Raw genomic sequence first — 20294 nt, 5'->3', positions numbered from 1 at the left:
CAAGGGAGGCAGGGCTCTCAAGCTCGAAGCCCTCCCAGAGACCTCCCTTCCCTAGGCTCTCGCTACCTGTGTTGGACCCCAGGGAGCAAGGCCCACCTTCTCAACCCAGTACTAGAACAGGAGGGCTGTCGTTTCCATAGTGTGCCAGGCACTGTGCCAAGTCCCCGACACGGCATCACTCATTCAGTCCTCACAGCAACCCCATAACACAGACATGATGAATATCTTTTTTATACAGATGAAACTGAGGCCCAGAGAGGGTAAGTAAGTTGCCCAGGGTCACACAGCTAATCCGTGATACATAGAGCCAGAGCTTTCACCCAGATCATCTGCTGGCTGTAGAATTCTTGGTCTCAACCTGAGGGCAGAGCTGTTTCTGGATCCTCGGCTGTGGCAGCAGGCCTGCCTCAGGAGAAACGGCCTGAGCTCCTCTGCTGTGGGCCAGAGCCAGGAGGGAAGCCAAGGAACCCCTTCTTCTGTCAAGGTCACCCAGTCTGAGTCTGTGGTTCAGTAATTATTAGTGTATTCACACGTGTGCAGTCATCAACAGCATCAGCTAATTAGAATAATTTCATCGCCCCCAAGAAAATCATACCCCTAGGTTACTGGCTTTAAAAACCAGTGCTGAGAGTCCTTAGAGGGCAGCATGCATTAAGTGCCTGTGGTATGCGAGGTACTTTGTTCACCCTTCTCTTGGGGAGTGGTTTTGAGTGAGCAGCCGGGCCAGGCTTCCTGCCCAGGTTGTCCACTCCATGCACGGGGCCATGCCCACACCCCAGCTGCGTGTGGCTTCCACACAACCTGTGAGTTATTGCCCTTTCCTGGGCAAGGTCCAACCTTCTATCCTATTCCAGAAGGGCCCAGGACTGACAGAAATGTCCAGAACTGCAGTGAGGGCCCCCTGGGCTCTCATGGTGCTAGCTTACCCCATCCCCCACCCCCCGCCCCAGAAAGGGGTCAAGGGGAATTCAGAGGGGCAGGACTCTTCCAGTGTTCACCTAGATGGGCTCTCCTCTCCCTCCTGCCCTGGGGTCTAGGCCAAGTCCTCCTCCTCCCCCCATGGAGCCCAGGCTCCACTCCTGCCTCTGTCTGCCACCCCCCCCCCAACCCCGCTGAGTTCCCCCCCCAACCCCGCCCCCGCAGCTGCCTGAGCCCATAGGAGCCGCTGCTTGAGGGCTGTCTGCGGAGGAGCAGAGGCTGTGTTTGATCTTGTGTGGTTGTTTCATGGAAGAAGCTGAGCAATGGGGGAAGGGGGTGGTGGCAGGTTTTTCTAGCTCCTTCTTTCTGGGAGATGCTCGGTGCCTGCCTCCAGGCCTCACTAGTCCCACCAGTTTCACTCACACTGATCCCAGGCCTTGCTGACTACAGAGCTCTCCGGCTCCCCAGACCCCACAGTGTTCCAACTCAGCAGCTCCTCACAGACTCTGAGGCCCTTCAGGACACCTACTTTAAACCTTGGCCTCCTGGTTGTCTGGCTCAGCGTCTGCATGGGAATCCAGGCTGGCCCTGAACGATCCCTCCCCTGCTCCCAAGGACCGGATTATGATCCTTGGGGCTGGATTATCTGATCGAGCCTCCCTGCTCCTTCCTCTGCCCCTGTTCCAGGTAGTGGCTTGAGGCTGCTCCCTCACGTTGCCAGTCACCAGGGGCCCTTCACAGCCCCTCTCTGGGTTCCAGAAGGCCTGGGGAGGAAAAGGTCTGACCTGGGAGTGCCCTCCACTGCCATTTGGCCTCCAGCCCATGATGGGCAGAGGAAGCAAACAGTGACACCCAAAGTCTGACTCAGAAGTAATGATGCTAAATTTAAAAGAAATAACAAGGGATGCCTGGGTGGCCCACTCAGTTAAGCATCTGCCTTTGGTCAGGTCATGATCCCGGAGTCCTGGGATCGTGCCCCGTGTCGGGTTCCCTGCTCAGTGGGGAGCCTGCTTCTCCCCCTCCATCTGCCTCTCTCCCTTGCTAATAATAATGATGCCGACATGTCTAGGATTAGCCTCAGGGGATGACAGCAGGAGGGAACCACTGAATCCATGGTTCAGCTCCTCTGCTATCTGAGAAAGAAACTGAAGCGCAAAGGACCTCCCTAAAGTAAATCGTATTGGGCCACGGTCCCTCATCTGAAGGCTTCCAGATGAAATACGTTTTGAATTTCAGAATTTTTCGGAGTTCAAAAGGGTATGTCACACCCCTGGTGTAGTCTGGGCAGCCCCTGCCAATGACATACAGTAATACTTATGCAGCAAGATGTGTGCCTCGTCGGAGGAGGCAGGATGAAGATGTTAATTAGCAGCACACCCGCTGGAGTGGTTTTCCCACCAGATAAGGCCAGCTTAGTGTTGCCGCCCTATCAGTCCTAGAAACACTTTCCGTTTTCAGAATTTGGGGTTTAAAGTTGCAGATCAGGAGCTGGGGCGCCTGGGCTCCCTATAGTTACTGAGGGCACCAGGCATAAGCCACCAGGTGGTTCCAACTCATGGAACCATCTCAGTGAGCCCATGACACATGAACTTTTGCAGATGGGGAAACTGAGGCTTTGAAAGGTTGAATAATAAATGGCCCAAGTCACACAGACAGTCCATAATAAATCAGGGGTAAGACTCAGGTCTGTGGGAGCCCGGAGCCTCGCTCTAACTTCGGGGCTCTACTGCCTAACCCTAGCCACACAGGCTAGGCTGGAGCCCCAGCTCCTGGTTCCTAACCTGGGCCCTTTCTCTGCCTCCCAAATTTGCAGCAGCAGAAATACCCTCAGAACAGGCTTGGCCTGTGGCCAGCTCAGACTGGGGGGGATTTTGGAGGGTGGGTGGGCCGGGGGAGGTGGGGCCAGGGTGCTGAAGCTAGCTGCCCTCTCTCCGCAGTACTTCACCTACAGCGTGCTGCTCAGCCTGCTGGCCTGCTCCGTGTTCCTGCAGATCAGCTGCATCGGGAAGCTGGTGCTCATGCTGGCCATTGAGCTCACATACGTGCTCATCGTTGAGGTGCCCCGTGTCACACTCTTTGACAATGCTGACCTGCTGGTCACCGCCAATGCCATGTAGGTGGCACCCCTCTCCTCATGCCTGGCTGGGTCTGGAGCATTGTGGAGAGGCCAGAAGAGTGGGTGGCTGGGAGCTTGGTGTGCAGGGGCCTTGCAAGGGCAGTGTTCTGTTCCTCCCCAGCGGACTGCCTGGGCAAAGCACCTCAGTGTCTTGTTTCCCTCCTTCCCTTCCCAGGTATGGGGGGTGGCCTCAGGATGACTGGGTACTGCTGTCCTTCTGCTTCCAGTTTGCTACTCAGTCCTGCCCTCCAGACTCAGTGAATTGTTCCTCATTTGTTCAGGGCAGCCTCTGATGAGCTGTCTTCACTTAACTCCATCTGCCTGTGGCACCTCAGGCCCAGGGAGGGGTCAAGATTCAACAGAGCTGAATAGCAAGGTCTGTGGGAGCAGAAAAACAGCCTTTGTTGTTCTTGGGCTCTGTGTCCTGCCTCGAGCTAGGCACTGGGGCTTCCATGGACGGGTTGGGTAATTTGTGCACTGCTCAAAGGCTCCTAGTTATGACGGTGAGTCATTAGGTCTCACATCTAGGTAGCAGGCTTGAGAGTTGTAACCCAGGCTGTCTAGCTCCCAGTAAAATGGGAATCATATCCCTAGTAGTAAAACGTTCATTAAGTGCCTGATGTCAATACGCTTCTGTTCCCATCACCCCATTACACACACACACACACACACACACACACACACACTAGGAAGTGCAAAAAATTTTGTGTCCCCTGAGAAAATGCAGCAAACTGTGTTTTCTCCAAGTTATAGAAAGGGATCCATTCATCCTTCTATCCATTCATCCAAAGGTATTTCTTGAGGGCCTCCCATATTCCAGGCACTGAGCCTGGCAGAACAGTCATGGATAAAACAGGCCATAACTCCAGTGTCAGAAATGTCACTTTCTAGTGAAGAGATTGTCACCTGAGCAGAGGAAGGTATAATGAAGGGTCTAAGATCCAAGGACGCCCTTCTCAGTGGCTGTGTGGAGCTGTGGGCAGCCAGCCAGGAGACACAGTAGCTCCAGGAACGGGGCAGCCTGTGGTCCTGTGAGGACCAGGGGAGGGAGGAGGTCCAGGCTTTTCTACTCTCCAATCAGGGTAGGAGCTGGAAGTTTGGCCTCCTCTTTCTTATGTGCTCCTTCCCCCACCCCAGCCTCTCCTCTCCTCCTGCTGGAGCAGAGGTCCTTTCTGGTTTGGGAGACACTGGCTTGGCTCTAGGGCAGCTCTGTCCAATAGATTAATCATGCAAGCCACGTACATCATTTAAAGTTTTCTAGTAGCGCTATTAAAAAAGCAAAACATGCAATTTTAATCTTTGTATTTAACCAATATATTCAAAATATTATTTTAATATGTAGTCAATATAAAATTATGAATGAAACTTACTAGATTTTTTCCCTCACTAATTCTTCAATACCTAGTAGCTCTTTTACACTTCCAGAACTTTGTAACTTTAGCCACGTGGGAAGGCTCAAGAGCCACATGTGGCTGTGGTAGCCACACCGAACAGCACAGGGACATGTTTCTCTTCCTCTGGATGCGGCAAAGTGCTGGGGTGGGAGGGGGGCTGGCTTCTGCCCAGGTCGATGTGCTTGGGGGCCCCAAGTAAGGGCTGGAGATTTGTGGTCATGGTGACCAGATACTGGCTGGGGTTGGGCTTTCGGCAAGACTCCTATCCTGAAAGTATCCTTGGATCCAGAGAAGCGCTGGGGGCGGGGGGGAGGAAGGAGCAACAGTAGTAGCAGTGGGCATGGGGTAGCAGAGCTAGGAGCAGGGGCATGGCAGTGTGAGGGGTTGAGCAGGGTAGGGGAGCACAGTGGGCGTGGAGACTGCCGATGCAGAAGAACAGCCCCAAACGGCCCTCCCCACTTCCTGTTCACAGAGACTTCAACAACAACGGGACCTCCCAGTGGTAAGTGGATCCGTTCCTCCAAGTTCTATACAGCCCCTCCCTGCCCTTGGTGCCGAGCAGCTAGAGTCCAACTGCCCAGGGCCCAGGAGAGAAGGCAGTGGTGCCCCGCGGGGATGGGACCTTGGCGGCAAAGTGCGCAGTGGAGGAGGAGGCTGGAGGGGGCCAGGAAACCCTTTCCTCACAGGGTACCAAGGGGGCCTCCTGGGTAGATGCCCTTCTTGGATGATTCCTACCACCCCAAGGTGGTCTGCAGACTCAGTAGCTAGGTCATCTGGAGCCAGAGACCATCCCACATTCCATCAAGCTCTTCCCCAGGAGCATGTGAGATCCCAGGCACAAGAGAATGGGAGCTGGTGACCTCACCCACCCCCCCCCGTCCCTGCCCCCGCTCCCGCTCTGGAAGACCGGAGCCAAGGCAAGGCCTGTGGGGTTTGTAGGGTAAGCCCTGCCCTGGGGCGGCTGCTGGGTAGGGAGTCTGTGGCATTCAAGGTTTGGGCTCTTTGCTGGGACAGGGAGCAGGGTTTGGGAGAGCTGCTTGGTTTTGTGGGGAAGGGTTGTTTGTTTGGGGTGTTTTTGAGAGAGAGCATGTGCACATGCCTGTGGGAGGGGAGGGGGAGGGGGAGAGGGAGAGAGAGAGTCTTAAGCAGAGACTCCACACCCAGCATGGAGCCTGACGCCGGGCTCAGTGTCACCACCCTGAGACCAAGACCTAAGCTGAAATCAAGAGTTAGCCATTTGACTGAGCCAGCCTGGTGCCCTGGGATAGCTGCTTTTATTAAGAGTACTTACTAATAATATTAACAGGAATGTAATTAGCCATTATTAGCTACCAGTTTTGGAGTTCCTACTGTTTGTCAGGTGCTACACAAGGAATTTTTTATGCAGTATCTTTAATTCTTAGATGTGGGTGTCGTTATCCCATTTTACAGATTAGGAAACTAAAGTTCAGAGAGGTTAAGAGACTTGCCCAGAGCTGGTCAGTATGGCCTGCCTGGCTCCCTTGTTACTGTGCCCACGAGCCCTATCTTATCCACTGGGTGAGACCAGGGATGTACATACTGCCTTTTACCAGGGCCTCACTGATCCCCTCATGTGACCAGAGAAGTTTCCCAGCCTGGGGCAGAGGGGGGCATCAGGAAAGGAGTCACGACTGCTGAGCTTCTGGTGGGAGCAGGGGCTGAGATGGGGCTGCCAGCCAAGAAGGTGTCCTGGAAGAGGCCCTACGTCAGGAAAAACTTGAGCAGGAGGGTGAGGAGAAGGGGGCATAGTGGGAGGAAGAGAAAAGCAGGGGCCTTGGAGCCCACCATGAAGCGCTGGGGCATCTCCCTCGGCCTGCAGCCCCGAGCATGCGACCAAGGTGGCGCTGAAGGTGGTGACGCCCATCATCATCTCGGTGTTCGTGCTGGCCCTGTACCTGCATGCCCAGCAAGTGGAGTCCACCGCCCGCCTGGACTTCCTCTGGAAACTGCAGGTGGGTGACCCTGGGGCTGGGCTGGGGAAGCATCCACACCTCGCAGCACTTTGTGAGTGAACGGGCTCATCACTTGGGCTGGCTGGGCCTTAGCTCTGCACTGCTGGGGTGTCCTGCTGAGGCCTCACCACCCCCTCAACTAGTGCCCCAGGTCCCGGCAGCTCTGTTCCCTTCTTTCAGGAGCCCAGGGGCAGAACCCCAGCGCTTATTCCAAACACACCCCCCTTGATAATGCTGGGAATTTGATGGGTCACAAATCCTGAGCAGGCCCCACTGTGTGCATCCAGGGGCAGGGACAGGGCATGGCCGGCTCCAGTCTGCTGTGTGGGTGGCAAGGTCTCAGGAGGGGGTAGGAAGGAGTAGCAGGAGGTGAGTATGGGGAGGCTGCTGAGCAGGGCTTGAATGACCAGAACTGGCGTGAAGGCCCTTCCAGGGAAGGGGCATCAAAGACCATCCATAGGAAGCTTAGGCAGGTGGCTGTGCCCTCGCCCTGGAGAGAGGTGGCCCAGGCAGGGAGAGAGGCAGTGGGGTGTTAGGTGTCCTGCATTTTACCCTCCAGGCTTTGTGCCTGCGCCCTGATGGTGTCCATGTGCAGGAGGGGATGCCACTGGGCCACATGCAGGATAAGGCTCCAGGTGCTTGCAGGAGACCCAGTTGCTGTCATCACCTGCTAGGTGGCCTCAGAAGTTCCAGGGAGGGCACCCAAGGGCATTCATGGTGAGAAAGCCATCTTCCCCGTGGGCAGCCTCAGACCTGTTTTCCCAGCCCAGTCTCTGCCTCCCCTGGCCTGGTCTCCATTCCAGACCCCTTCTCCGGCTCACCTGCAAACCACTTAGGCTTCCTCATCCTCAGTTTCTTACTAATGCTGAGACTCAAGTCTTCAGGCTGCAGCAGAGGTCCTGAGTTTTTGTTAAAGATGGGGAATCCAGTTGCCCCTGCCGTTGGATGTGTTGCACGAGGTTGGCTGAGGTCCCTGCTGAGCAGATGTCCTGAGGTTGGAGGGAACCTGTTTTGCATGTGGCATGCCCCTGGGCAGCCCTGGGTTGGGAGGGACCTGGAACACCTCCAGGGTGAGGCTCTGCCTTCTCGGGTCACATTGCTGCCTCCCTGCCTTCTTTTGGCTCCCAGCCCTCTCCTTCGGGGAATCTCCCCGGAGGTTGCAGCTCTCTCCTAGGGGCTGACAAAACTCCAGGGTACCTAGGGCTGATGTCCGTCCACGTCTCCGCACACACACACCCAACCTCCTGCATGAGCCCCAAGGAAGCCCCCTGCCCCCAAGATGGTTGCTATTGTGCAGCTCAGTTGTGCTGTAGAGACCTCGAGAAAGGGGTGGAAGCAAGGGAAGGGTGATCCTGCCATTCAGCCCGCCTGTGCCCTTCTGCCCTGTCAGCCTCACCCCATGTCTGTCCGGCTCCTGAGTGCATAGGGTCAAGGTACAGCTGCCTGCCAGGGATGAGCAGAGCAGCCTGAGGCTTCCTCACAAACCCACCCCAGAGCTCAGGCAACCATAGCTCCTCTCCCACTTTGAGAACAATTAAGGCCTGTGCACAGATGTATGGGGGTGGGGGGGAGTGAGCGTGTCTCCACCTGCCAGGGGTGTTGGCCTTTCTCCACTGAACCCCTGCAACAGGCTCAGGATGCTTACACATCCCTCCATCTCCTGTCCCCCTCCAGGACTTTTGGGAGGGGGAACAACATGCCAATAAGCAAAAACTTGAACACAGGCTCTTGGGATGGGTGAGTGATAATCCATTGCCCCATCCCTAGTCTAATCCAGAAGCCAGTTTTGCTATTGCATCTTTGGCCCTGGTGGGTGGGTGTGGCGCTGACAGGAAGATGGGGAAGCCTGCGGTCCTTAGCTTCCCTGAAAGATCTGCAGGAGGCATCAAGCCTGCTCCTGGGCGGACCACTGGGTCTCAGTTCTTGGGAGAGCCCAGTCTTGTCCTTCTCCCACAGCACTGACCTTATTAGCCTCAGCAAGGGGTGGATGGTCTGTGGGGCCCTGAGTCTTCCTTCCCAGCCAGAGCCCCATCCTAGAAGCAGCTGGCTATGTTGGGAGCTGTCTCAGAGCAAAGTTGTCCGGATGTGGCAGGAGTCCCTGGTCGGGACTTGGCCTCTGTTCCCAGCGGTCGCTATGCTCCCAGTGTCCCAAGCCCAGGCTCCACCACCACCTGCCTGATACCAGGCAGATGTACGAGGGAAGGGTGCGTGTTGTGTTTCTGCCACCTGCGGGGCTGATCAAAGGATCTGTGTTCTCAGCAGGCAGTAGGGCTGGAGGCAGGCTGAGCATTTGCAGGGGCAGATGGAGCAGCTGGACCTCCTCCATGAGAATTACAGCGATCCCCACTTCGCCCTGTTCCCTCTGGCACACAGGTTTCAGGGCTAGGAGCAGGTGGCCCCGTTTATGAGGATAGGGGCAGTCAAAGTATCTCACCTCACAGGAGCAAAGGTCGCATGGGTTAGAAGAGAGCTTATGCCCACTGGGCCCATCGGGCATCTCAGGGTCCAGTAACTTCCTTAGGCATGGCCCCCATTCTCAAGGCCATGTTTCCAGGGACTCTGGGTGTGATGGGTCCTCTCACCTAAGGCATAGGGTGATGTCAGGCCTCTGAGCCTCAGGGCCCCTAAGCTTTCTGCCACAGCTGCCGGATGCAGGTCCTGTGCCTTTGGCTGGGTGTGCCAGCTGTTTCCCCACAAGTAGCCACCACCCACCGGGAGAGTCACGGAAATTGTCCTGGCTCTTGTGGAGATTCTTGTTGCTGCCAAATAGGCCTCCACATGTAGTTAGGGAAGGCCCAAGCAAGCTGCCTAGATCTTTTCAGTGGCCCTGTTACTTATCCTTTACCTGCCTATTTTACCGACATGGTGACTCCCAGTTAAAGGGGCCATTTTGTTTGCTATCGAGGGGGAGGAAGGCAGGAGACTACACTCGTACCTCCTGTGTCATATGGCTCCTTGCACACCTTGCTGCATGACTGTCTCTGCGTTTCAGCTTGTGGGCCACCGTGGGCCTCTTGACTCGAGGGCTCTGCACTCTCCCTCTAACCTGGAGGGTGAATGACCACAGATCCCAGTTTCCCAGACCCAGGATCCAAACTGGGGAGGAATCCAAGTCAATGGTGATGTCCTCATCCCACCCCGGGGGGCACTTTGGGGCACCCCCACCGTGTGGCCCCGGGGCAAGTCTGCTGTTGTGGGAGCCCCGGAGAAGGGGCAGGGCTTTAGGCCATCCTCTGTGGGGCCAGGCTGTTAAAGTGATCTTATCAAACCGCAGTTCCTGCTACGAAGAGGAACATGGACGGTTGAGGAGCGGTTGGTAGCTGGAGGGCCTTCGGGGGTGTGCGTGGTTTGGGATCAGCCCCGTAACGCCCTGCCTCGGTCTAGCTTTGGCCAGACAGGATGCATTCGGCCTCTGCTTCAGGATGTTTCCAGTCTGGGGATCCCTCCTTCAGGGCCAGCACCCTCCCTCGTGCCACGTTCTGAGGGGCAGGCAGGGCCCAGGCTGGGGCGAACACGTCTCTCCCCTTCCTGATGGCCAGAGCACCAGTCGCTCCCTGTGGAGAGCCTGGCAGGGGGGTGGGGTGGGGGGGGGAAGGCAGGGAGGACAAAAGCCAGGACCCCGTGGAGGCGTCGGGTGCACGGCCCTCCCTCTGAGCGGCTGCCGGGTCCTAGGCCACCGAGGAGAAGGAGGAGATGGAGGAGCTGCAGGCCTACAACAGGCGGCTGCTGCACAACATCCTGCCCAAGGACGTGGCCGCCCACTTCCTGGCCCGCGAGCGGCGCAACGACGAGCTCTACTACCAGTCGTGCGAGTGTGTGGCCGTCATGTTCGCCTCCATCGCCAACTTCTCTGAGTTCTACGTGGAGCTGGAGGCCAACAATGAGGGCGTTGAGTGCCTGCGGCTGCTCAATGAGATCATTGCCGACTTTGACGAGGTACGACTGCGGGGAGCTTGGGTTCCTGGAGTGGGAGGAATACTGGGGCACCTGAGGACATGCACCTTGCCTCCATTTCTTCCCCGAGCCTGTCACAGAGGAGGAAACAGGTTCACTGATGCAGCATGGCTTCCAGATTGGGTGTTCCAGCCCTGGTTACTGGGGTTTGAAGTCTCAGCACCCTGGCTGTGCCCCACTGAGACCCTGCCCGGCTATCTCGCTGACCCTGCCTGGCTATCTCGCCAGTCCTCCCTGTTCGCTGCTGCTTCTCTCATGCCACCTAAGGCTGGGCAGGCCCCAGGCCAGGGCCCAGCTTTTGAGAGAGTCCAAGGAAGAAGGGACTCCCAGGCTAAAGGAGGAGGAAGGACAAAGATGCAAAGCCCTGAATAGTAGGGACAGAAACACAAGCATGCACCCTCGCCAAGTCCTCTCCAAGTCCCCCAGTGCCAAGTGCTGGGTACACCGTGCCAATAGGGCATCTTGGGCATTTTGACCCTGGGAGCTCATTGAGTGTTGAGTGTGAGGGGGCCAACCCCAGTGGGAATATAGTGCCTGGGGTGAAGGATGGTGGAGCTGGGACGGGACTGTGCTGGAAGCAGCCTATGAAGGTCCTGGGGCAGGGGGAAACTAAAGGTGGGTGAAATGGGTCTGGGCAGGCTCCTGGCTGGCAGGGCCTGGAGTTGGAAGAAGGGGATCTCTCTGGACAAAGACGAGGATGTATCCCTGGGAGGGGTGGGGATGTGAGCCCGAGAAGGGGGGAGATGGCCAGCAGCCCCTGTTCGGGGCAAGAGGCTCTGGAATGACAGGGAGCTGGCTTGGGGCTCCTGGTACGGGGCGGATGGTAGCACCCGGCCACCGCACATGGGTGAATACTGGAGGAGGCCTGCTCTGTCGGTCTTGCACCGAGTTGGTGTGGAGATTGGCCCCCTGTGTGAACTCGGGGGTTGTGGGGGGGCCATGCTGCTCCCTTCCCTGTAGACCTCAGTGCCCCAGCCTTGGTGGTGACCCAGGTTTGACCTCCTTCCATCCAGATCATCAGCGAGGATCGGTTCAGGCAGCTGGAAAAGATCAAGACCATTGGCAGCACCTACATGGCCGCCTCAGGCCTCAATGACTCTACATACGACAAGGTGGGCAAGAGCCACATCAAAGCCCTGGCCGACTTTGCCATGAAGCTCATGGACCAAATGAAGTACATCAATGAACACTCCTTCAACAACTTCCAGATGAAGATTGGTGAGCTTGGCTTCTGGCCATTTGGGCCTGGGAAGAGCAGGTGGGGTGAAAAGCTCCATGTGGTGTGGCAGGACTGAAGAGGAGGGCTGTGGTGGGCAGTATCTTATGGATGGATGACATTGTTGTTTAGGAGCTTCTGCTGTGTTTGCAGTCCTGCGTCTCACACAACAGTGAGGCTTCATGCAACCCCCTGGTGACAGAGACCATTTCTGTGATAAGAGGGAGTCCCCAGGGACATGGAGACATGGCAGGAAATGTCTAGATAATGTCAGTTGAGTCAGATGTGTTGGGAAAGGCTCTTGCCTGCAGAGGAGGGAGGACACTTCATGGGGGGAACCAGCACAGCCAAAGTGGAGTAGCAGGGTGATCAGGGTTGGGGTGGATAAGACTGGGAGGGTGGAAAGACTAGAGCAGACATGCCAGAAGCGAGACAGCGAGCCCAGGCGGAGGGCAGTGGCTTTGCCTCCTGGTGCTGGGTCATGGCGACATCCCTGCCCTAGCCTAGATACCCAGAGGGAGGATCACTTGGACAGAGAGGAGACTGTGGGTTAGGAGCTAGGTTCTAAGAACTGCAGTGCCCCTGAAAGAAACAGGAGGTGAGGAGTAAGAAAAGGGGGAGTTATAGTACGTAGAGTCTGAACTGACGTGAAAACTTAAGTGCCACTGAGAGGGATGATTAAAGAAGGGCAGCTGGGTGGTGCAGGTCACTGGGCACGTGAAGTGACCTGGTGATGGGCTTACAGGAGCTGCTGGCTGGCTGAGTGGCCAGTATGTAGGAGCAGTGCTGTGTGAGCAGACCTCTGTGGTTGGGGTTAGCAGGCCCTTAGTGGAAGCAGTGGAGTGGGAGCCGCAGGGCCAAGCAGGGCCAAGCATGGCCTCAGGCCCAAAGGACCCTGAGTATCTAAGGGGAATGACAGTGAGTGTGAGCTCTGGTCTTGAGTCCTGATGAACATGCTGACTTCGGTCCCCTGCAGGGCTCAACATCGGCCCTGTGGTGGCTGGGGTGATCGGGGCTCGCAAGCCTCAGTACGACATCTGGGGCAATACGGTGAACGTGGCCAGCCGCATGGACAGCACCGGTGTGCCTGACCGCATCCAGGTGAGTGCTGGAACATCCGCCACCCACCTCACCCACGTGGGGGGCCTCTGTCTGATGCTGCGTGGGCTTTGGGCAGGCTGCCCACAGTTCCTACTCAGAATTTCTGCAGCCAAACTTGAAGGTAGTTAGGGCTGTGTCTTGGGAGCTTGAAAAACACAATTGTGTTTCAAGCCCTCAGGACCTTGGACAGATCTTCACGCCTGTGCAAAGCCCTCTACTGGCCACAGGAGGAATTGGGGGGTATAGGCGGGAGCCACGGCCCATATCAAGCCAGGAGTGCTACTGTCACAATCCACGCATACAAGGGGACACAGAGATGACTGCAGGGAGCAAGGTCTTGCCGAATGGAGCTGCCAGCACTCAAGGCCTGGTTCAGTAGAACGAGGCAAGGCCACTCGTCCCCCTGGGATGATGCTCCCAACAGCTAAGGGGGCTGGCCAGAGACACAGAGACTTGCGCTCCTTTCTCTCTTTTGCAAGCTGGTGCTTGTCATGCCCAGGTCTGCCTCTCTTCAGCTGCTGTTGTTTTTCTCAGGCCTTCCTTGATTCCCTCTGCTTCAGTCCGACAACAGTGAGGCCCTAGACCAGGCTCTCTTCCTGTACCCTCCAACCCCAGTGCCCCGTAAGCCTGTGGGCAGGTTACTTAGCTTCCCTGGTCTTTTTCCCATTTGACCTGTGCTCTCTTCAAGGCCCTTTGCTCACACTGACACTGCTTAAGTGTCCCTTAAATTCTCTCTCCTGTAGGACCTCTGAACAAAGGGTCAGCCCTTTGTTCAGACAGCAAAGCTCTGGCCAGATCAACCAGGCCTGGCTGGTGTTTAGGGCCTGGCTGGTGTGTAGGGATTGGGGTGATGGAGGGACTGGGCCAAATGGCTCTCTCTCCCCTCCAACCCTGTGCCAAGAGGAGAAAGGACAACAAGATGGAAGATGGAGAGAGAGGCACACGTGTATAGAAATTTTGACCCCACCCATAGATGAGTGAAGGACTCTGCAATGACACAGTGGCCTGGCACCTCACCTTTGCATAGGGCATTTCCATTCTTGGAATACATGTGATCACACAGCAGGTCTCCTTCCAGCAGCCCAGCCAGGCGTGATAGCCAGGCGGGGCCAGGATCCTCAGCAGGGGTGTCGTAGGGTGTGTTCACATAGCTGTCAGGTCACCTTGCAAGACACAAGTTTGCATTGCTGCTCCAGTCAGCCTTTCTCCTTCGCCCAGCAATAGTGCAGTGATGACTGAAGCCACTGGGGAGTTCCCCTCTCTGTTCCAAAAGCTAAAGCAGATGGGCAGTAGGACATACAGCTGAATCCAGGCTCTGCATTTGCTAGCGGTGGAACCTCAGGGAAGGAACTTAGGTTGTCTGAGCCTGAGATAAAAGTGCTTTCCTTATGGCGCCTGGGTGGCTCGGTGGGTTAAGCCTTTGCCTTCGGCTCAGGTCATGATCTCAGGGTTCTGGGATCAAGTCCTACATCAGGCTCTCTGCTTCCTCCTCTCTCTCTCCCTGCCTGCCTCTCTGCCTACTTGTGGTCTCTGTCAAATAAATAAAATCTTTAAAAAAAAAAAAAAGTGTTTTCCTTAGATTAAATGAGATAAGCAGTGGCTTTCCACCTGCCTGTGGTGGAGTGAGACGTGAGTGAGCACACTGGTCTTAAGCTCGCTCTCGAGGCGGCAGGGTCAGAACGCTGTGGACATGCCCACTTCTGCTCACCTTCTGCACTTCTCACTGTGGACAGTGACAGGCAGTTCAGGGACCACAGGCCACGCTCTGAGAAGCACTGAAAGAGCACAGGTGAGCTCTTGGCCACACTGCCTGGAACGGAGTAGGTGCTGCTGTTCTGGTTTCTAACAGGCAGTTCCAAGGATGAGCAGCTGTCAGTCCTCAGGAGCCCCTGCCTGGGAGGTGCTGCCCGCCCTCTGTGTTGGGGACAGTAAGGCAGAGCCACCAGACAACAGACTCACAGCTTAGCTTAACCACAGCCTATCCTGTCTCCTCCATTGCCTCCTCAGGTCACCACGGACATGTACCAGGTACTGGCTGCCAACACTTACCAGCTGGAGTGCAGGGGTGTGGTCAAGGTCAAGGGCAAAGGCGAGATGATGACCTACTTCCTCAACGGGGGGCCCCCGCTCAGTTAGCAGCTGCCACCTGGTGATGCCAGGCAGCCTGGCCTCCAGAGAAACAGAAATGGCTTCTTTGTGCACCGGTGGGCAGGTGGAAGCCTGCGCTCTAGCCCACGTGGCCGCGCCGGTGATATTTTCCACTTTGACTCCAGAAGCAGCTTCTGCCTTTGTGGGTAGGCAGCAGCCTCCGTCCCAGGCCCCACGGTGCCAGCGTCCTGCGAGCACCAAGCTGACCAAAGATGTTTCCTCCGTAGAAGACTCCACTAGGCGTGATCTGAATCTCGAGTTTTCTAACGGGTGCCGCTGCTGCACGGGTGGAGCGGAGCTGCTGGAGCTCTTACGGTGTGGGGCAGCCCGGCGTGTGACAACAGGGCTGAGGGGGAGGCCTCGGCCGAGTGGGTCGGCGGTGCGACTCTGGCCCCAGGAACCTAGGGGCCCCAGGGGTCCGGTTTTCTGTGTGAGCCTTTCAACTTCCGACAGAGGCCACGGCCCCTGCCCCATGGAGGGGTTTTCTGGCAGGAGCGTGGGCTGTGGCTGGACTGCGGCCTTCTCCGCAGTCCTCCTCCCACACCTACACACGTAGCCAAGGCCTCTTCAAGGGGAACAGAGCGAATTGTGCGGGGGAGGTGAGAGGACTTGAGGCAAGGAGGGGTGGTTCTGAGAAAAAGAATATTTATTAAATAAAACAACTTTCTGTGCCCTTCTTTAGACTACGCTAGTTGTATGCGTATAAGACCCACAAGCAAACAAAGATGCCACTGGGGTGGGAGGGTGGGGATCCCAACTTGTCTTTTTTGTATTTTTGATTTTGTATTCTTGAAATCCTTGGAGATCTAACAAATATACCAAATTCTATATTTTGTAAATGATACTAGATAACAGCTGTGCACAGCATTTGTACCATACGTACGTCCGTGTGTGTACTGGTGTAGGTGTGTGTGTTTGTGCTGTTGACCTGGTCACGTACAGGATGCCTGCTGCCCTCACTGCAGATGCAGCAGTTGTGGGGGTTTTCCAGGTCCACCCAGAACAGGGAACGTGTGTGCTTTTGGGGTGCCCTGCGCGCAGATGAAGTGGGAAGATGCATGCAAACATCACATTCAACACAGCACTTCCCTTAAGTTAAATGCAAATGGTAACAAGACAAAAAGCTGTTTTCCCATCTCAGGCCCAGCTGGAACGAAGGGAAACAGCCCCAAGCCGCTGCACACCACTGTCTTGTCTCCTCTCCGTTCCCTGAGCTGTCAGCCATTTGCTGCCTGGGGAGAGGCAGCTTTGAGAGCTCAGGGACAGCCACGGGCGCTCAGCTGGTGTGCGGGCTGTAGGAAGCCTTACCTGCCTGACCTTCTCAGTTGGCTATTGTGCAGGGGGCTCTCCCAGAAAGAACGCCGCAGACTCGGGGGTAACTTACATGCAGCCCTCGGGTGTAGGTAGGGTGGTGGCTTTGCTCTCCATCTGCAGACCAGACAGAGAAAAGGGGAGAGCCCAGCTTCAGCGTCCAAGGGGCAAAGTTAGCAGAAATTTTTTGTCTGGTTTATGTTTTTTTTTTTTGGGGGGGGGGGCAGTTAAATATATAGAAAAAAAATTTTTTTATACCCTACCAGGGTATAAAATGGATATGGGCATGAAAGTGAAAAATGATCTATTATCATAGAGATCTATTCAAACAGAACCCTTGGGTTCTGTGCCCAGATCTTTTTGTTGCTTCTCAGGGCAGAATTCTTCTCCCCTCCAACACGAGCTTGCAGGAGGTGGGGTGCAGCTATATGCTAGCTGTGAAACATGACTTTGACCCCCAGCCGCACCACATCTCGCTGGGCCCTAGCACTGGCCTCCCCTTTCCGCATACCATCCCTCGCCCCAGTGTGAACTCTGCTCTGAGAAGCAAAGCTTACAGACCCGAAACTGCCAGCCCAAGTTTGTCGATGCTTTTGCCGCTCCATCCTTGAGTTCTGCATTGCCACCCCCCAACCCCCCGCATCTGTTGGGTGGGCTGGCTTTCTCCACGGTGGTGGTCTCAAGTCCCCTTCCCCTCCATAGTGCCCGCCAGTGGTGCCAGGTATTAATTTTGCTTCCAACCTTAGTGACGTGTGTGTGCTGAGCTCCTCTGGTGGTTCCCCTCTGCCCCCCCGCCGTTGGTTATGGTCTCCTTGGCCTCTTGGGGGCCCACCCCTCCTATCTCAGCAGTGACTGTGACACCGTGCAGTGCTAGCTCTTCATTCCCTCCAAGGGTGTGCACTCTTTTTATTCCTGCTCTTGCAAAAACAGATACGATTATGATTTCCCATGGAAATTTAAAAGTCTATTTAAATAATTTAACTATTAAACACTTTCACTGGTAATGTGTGCTGGTCTGATTTGTGGCTTGGGCCATGGGCCTGGTTCCAGTCTGAAGAACAGTGCACTCAGCCCTTGATGGGGCACTGGGGAGGGAGCCCCAGAGGGCAAAGACCTACCCTGAGTGGGGAATGGTTTGCTGCTACAGAGAGAATGTTGGCTAAGGGCCACAGTCCTCATGGCAATCAGGGGAGAGAACATTTGTGTTCTTGGCAAGCGGTAGTTCACTGGACTGCAGAGCAGATCCCAGGGTGCTGGAGGCTGAGGAATGAGGAAAGACACTAGGAGTGAAGGGGACAAGGGACCAAGGATGGGTACCAGAAAAGATGCAGGGTTGAGCAGAGGATGTTTTAAAACCCGTGAGCCAACCTTGTTTCTATGCTAAGGGAAAGAAAGTTGCAAATACAAGAACACTGATCACAGAAAGGACCCAAGTAGCAGGGAGAGGAGGAGATGCTGGCCGGAGGCATACTGACTTGGCCTGGACAGCTAGTAGCCATGGCTACCATTTACTGGACCATGTGTGTGCCGAGCACGGGGACAAGCACCATACAAACTCCATTTGTTCCTCCTGGCCACCTCACGTCACTGACAGACAGAAGTTGAATTATTTGCCTAAACTCACACAACTGGCAATTAAGATGAGATTCAAAGCAGGCCTGTCTGTTAAGCTCATGCAGGTAACTTCAAGCATGCCCAGCACGACTCTTCCCTCAAGAGGAAAGGGAAGGTGGTAGAAAGGCAGTGGCTGCCTGCCACACCCATCAAATGCAGGGTTCTATTTGGGTTCAGGAAATAAGGGCGGGGACTTGGTCAAGCAAAAATGAAGGAGCCAGTGAAAAAGACCTCACTGGGCTCACTGCAACAATGGCCACCCACGGCACAGATGTGGCTGTCCTGCTCATAGGCAGGCCCCCTGCTCCGAGGAATCAGGACAGCATTGGCAAGGATTCCACTGTCCATGGTGTGGGATGCAACTGTATAGAACTCATGTTCGACTCGGAGAGCTTTTCAGGCGAGGGTCCACCAATTAGAAAAGGAAACCAAATGAAAAGGCCAACCTGTGGGGGCTGATTAGACTAAGTTAGCAGGCCAGCTCCTGAAGAACCCCCATCCTGCTGGGATGAGTGCAGTCAGGCAGGCCCAGCAAACCGCAGGCACACCCAGCGCACATCAGGGCAGCCAGGGAAAGCAACTCAGAACTCCCAAGAGCCCTTCCGCTTCCATCTCCACTGAGCTCGTTCCAGAGAACACATTTGTTTCTCCCTTATAGATTTCACTTTTTGGCAAAAGTATATCCATACCTGCAATGTTAATTAGCAAAACTTACTAGCAAAGACACCACTGATACATGTATCAGTGATACGCTTTAACATCCACTGACCGCAAAGGCCGTTAAAACCAAGACTGGACCTCAGCCAACATGGTGATGATTTGATTGTAGAGCGGGGTGAGCAACGTTTGTGGGAAGACATGGTGAAGCTTGGTGCACCAAGAAAGCTGGAGCTACGTACTCACCGGGTAGTCATGTTAATTTAACACTTTCAAAAATACAAATGCATTCACAGAACTTTTCCAAAAGTAAGCATCCCGAGTGGCATGTAGTCAAATGATGCCCAGAGCTGTGGTTTTTACATAATAAAAATTATTTTCCATAATGTTGCAACCTCGCCACGAGTTGCTGATTAGCAGAAAGTGAGCCTCTAGAGCTTGGAAAAGATGCTGAGCCCATATCATTACAGGCCAGGAAAGCATTTTTGGGCACGGCATGGCCAATACTCAGAAGTAGTGCTGAGCACATTCTTGCTGCCGCCTGAACACAAGTGCAGGGACACACACTGAAAACCCACAGCTTCTGAGCTTGCCTAAACCCAAATAATCGCTCACTGAAGACAATGAATGCTGTACACGTTGTCTCCCGAGAGAAGGGACAGTTTGTGCCATGTTGGCCATGAAAAGGCACCACTTAGCACAGGGATCAGGAGGAGAGTTGGAAGGGCCGGTGTTACCTGTGGGGATGGGGTTGGGGAGGGCACAACAGACCAGGGAATACCATGCCCCTCATACCCTGCCTTTGGATGAACTTCATCCAAAGTGTATAAAGAGCTTTCCCATACATGTTCTCACTTGTGCTTGCCCCCAGGCCCAGGAGACGGTGGGAGAGAGGACTGGCGCATCTCCTGGGCTGCTCTGATCTTCCAGGGCGAAAACTATCGCTCTAGCCCACAGCCACTTCTGTCCACTGTGCCCATCTGGCTGGGCACTGATGACCTTACAGGGACAGAGGGCCTGCCACTTCTCAAGGTTGACAACAGATGAGCTGAGGCCCTTTTACTGTAATACTATAGCTTTCCTTTGCCTTTCCGATTTTCAAAAAAGCCCTTCAGTGGGTGCCCCCCCCCCCCCGTCTTGGAACAAGAAATATGGTATTTGCTGTCCTCGTCTTGCCTCTTTCCTTCCCACCTGTAAGGGTCACTGCTTCTCACGATAGACACAAAAACAAAGCCAAGTCAGGCCATTGGAATGGCTGACCTCCAAGGCTCCTTTCTCCTCTGGCATTCTCAGATTCTAAATATTTGTGTGACCCTGTCCAATCTTCAAGCGCCAGACCCCAAGTATGACACGGACATAGACACAATCAAATCAGGATTTTAAGATTTTAAAGCCGAAGACAGACAAATGAGATGAAAAGCATCACACCAAGGGGGGTCTGTGGGAAGATCACCTTCAAACCAAAGTTGCCAAAGCCTTTGCTTGGACCTCCTCCGGATACGCCAGCAGCAGCAGCAGCAGCAACAGTAGCCGAGCACCTCGGCGGAGTGGCCGGAGTCCTTTCCTACCAAGGGCTCTGCTCCATGCAGTGCAGAGGGTTAGGTGACCAGTCTCAGTTCACAGACCCAGCAGAAAGTCCAGCAGATGGGATGAAGGGGAAAGACAGTAAGGAGAAGGAAGAGGATTGTCTAGGGCTGAGGGTAAAGTAGGTACCCTGTTCCAACTGGCTTGCCAGCCCTAAACCTCACCCACCCGTCAGTTTCTAGTGAACGGAATGGAGCCACCCCATCATTGGCTGACTGCATCCGCATCCTCAAGGCCCGCTCCCTATTGCTGGTCTGTTAGGCTGGGGAATTAAAGAGTTCTCACTGGAGTCCATGAGGGACCTCATC

At 55.1% G+C, this 20294-nt stretch overlaps 1 protein-coding gene across 2 annotated transcripts in view; it reads left to right on the top strand.

Moving 5' to 3' along the window:
• The window catches only part of ADCY5 (adenylate cyclase 5), a 148077-nt gene extending 130948 nt beyond the window's left edge, over nucleotides 1-17129 (top strand). For both annotated transcript variants that reach the window (XM_059391081.1, XM_059391080.1), the window contains 7 exons: nucleotides 2856-3031; nucleotides 4901-4930; nucleotides 6269-6401; nucleotides 10074-10337; nucleotides 11369-11573; nucleotides 12548-12672; nucleotides 14680-17129. In XM_059391081.1, coding sequence (XP_059247064.1) covers nucleotides 2856-3031; nucleotides 4901-4930; nucleotides 6269-6401; nucleotides 10074-10337; nucleotides 11369-11573; nucleotides 12548-12672; nucleotides 14680-14808 — 1062 coding nt within the window. In that variant the 3' untranslated portion in view covers nucleotides 14809-17129. The remainder of the gene's footprint in view (nucleotides 1-2855; nucleotides 3032-4900; nucleotides 4931-6268; nucleotides 6402-10073; nucleotides 10338-11368; nucleotides 11574-12547; nucleotides 12673-14679) is intronic.
• The last annotated feature ends 3165 nt before the right edge of the window (nucleotides 17130-20294 follow it).

This window comes from Mustela nigripes, chromosome 2 (genome assembly GCF_022355385.1).
Source record: "Mustela nigripes isolate SB6536 chromosome 2, MUSNIG.SB6536, whole genome shotgun sequence".
Taxonomy (NCBI): Eukaryota; Metazoa; Chordata; class Mammalia; order Carnivora; family Mustelidae; genus Mustela; species Mustela nigripes.
This window is presented reverse-complemented; position numbering and strand designations above follow the sequence as displayed.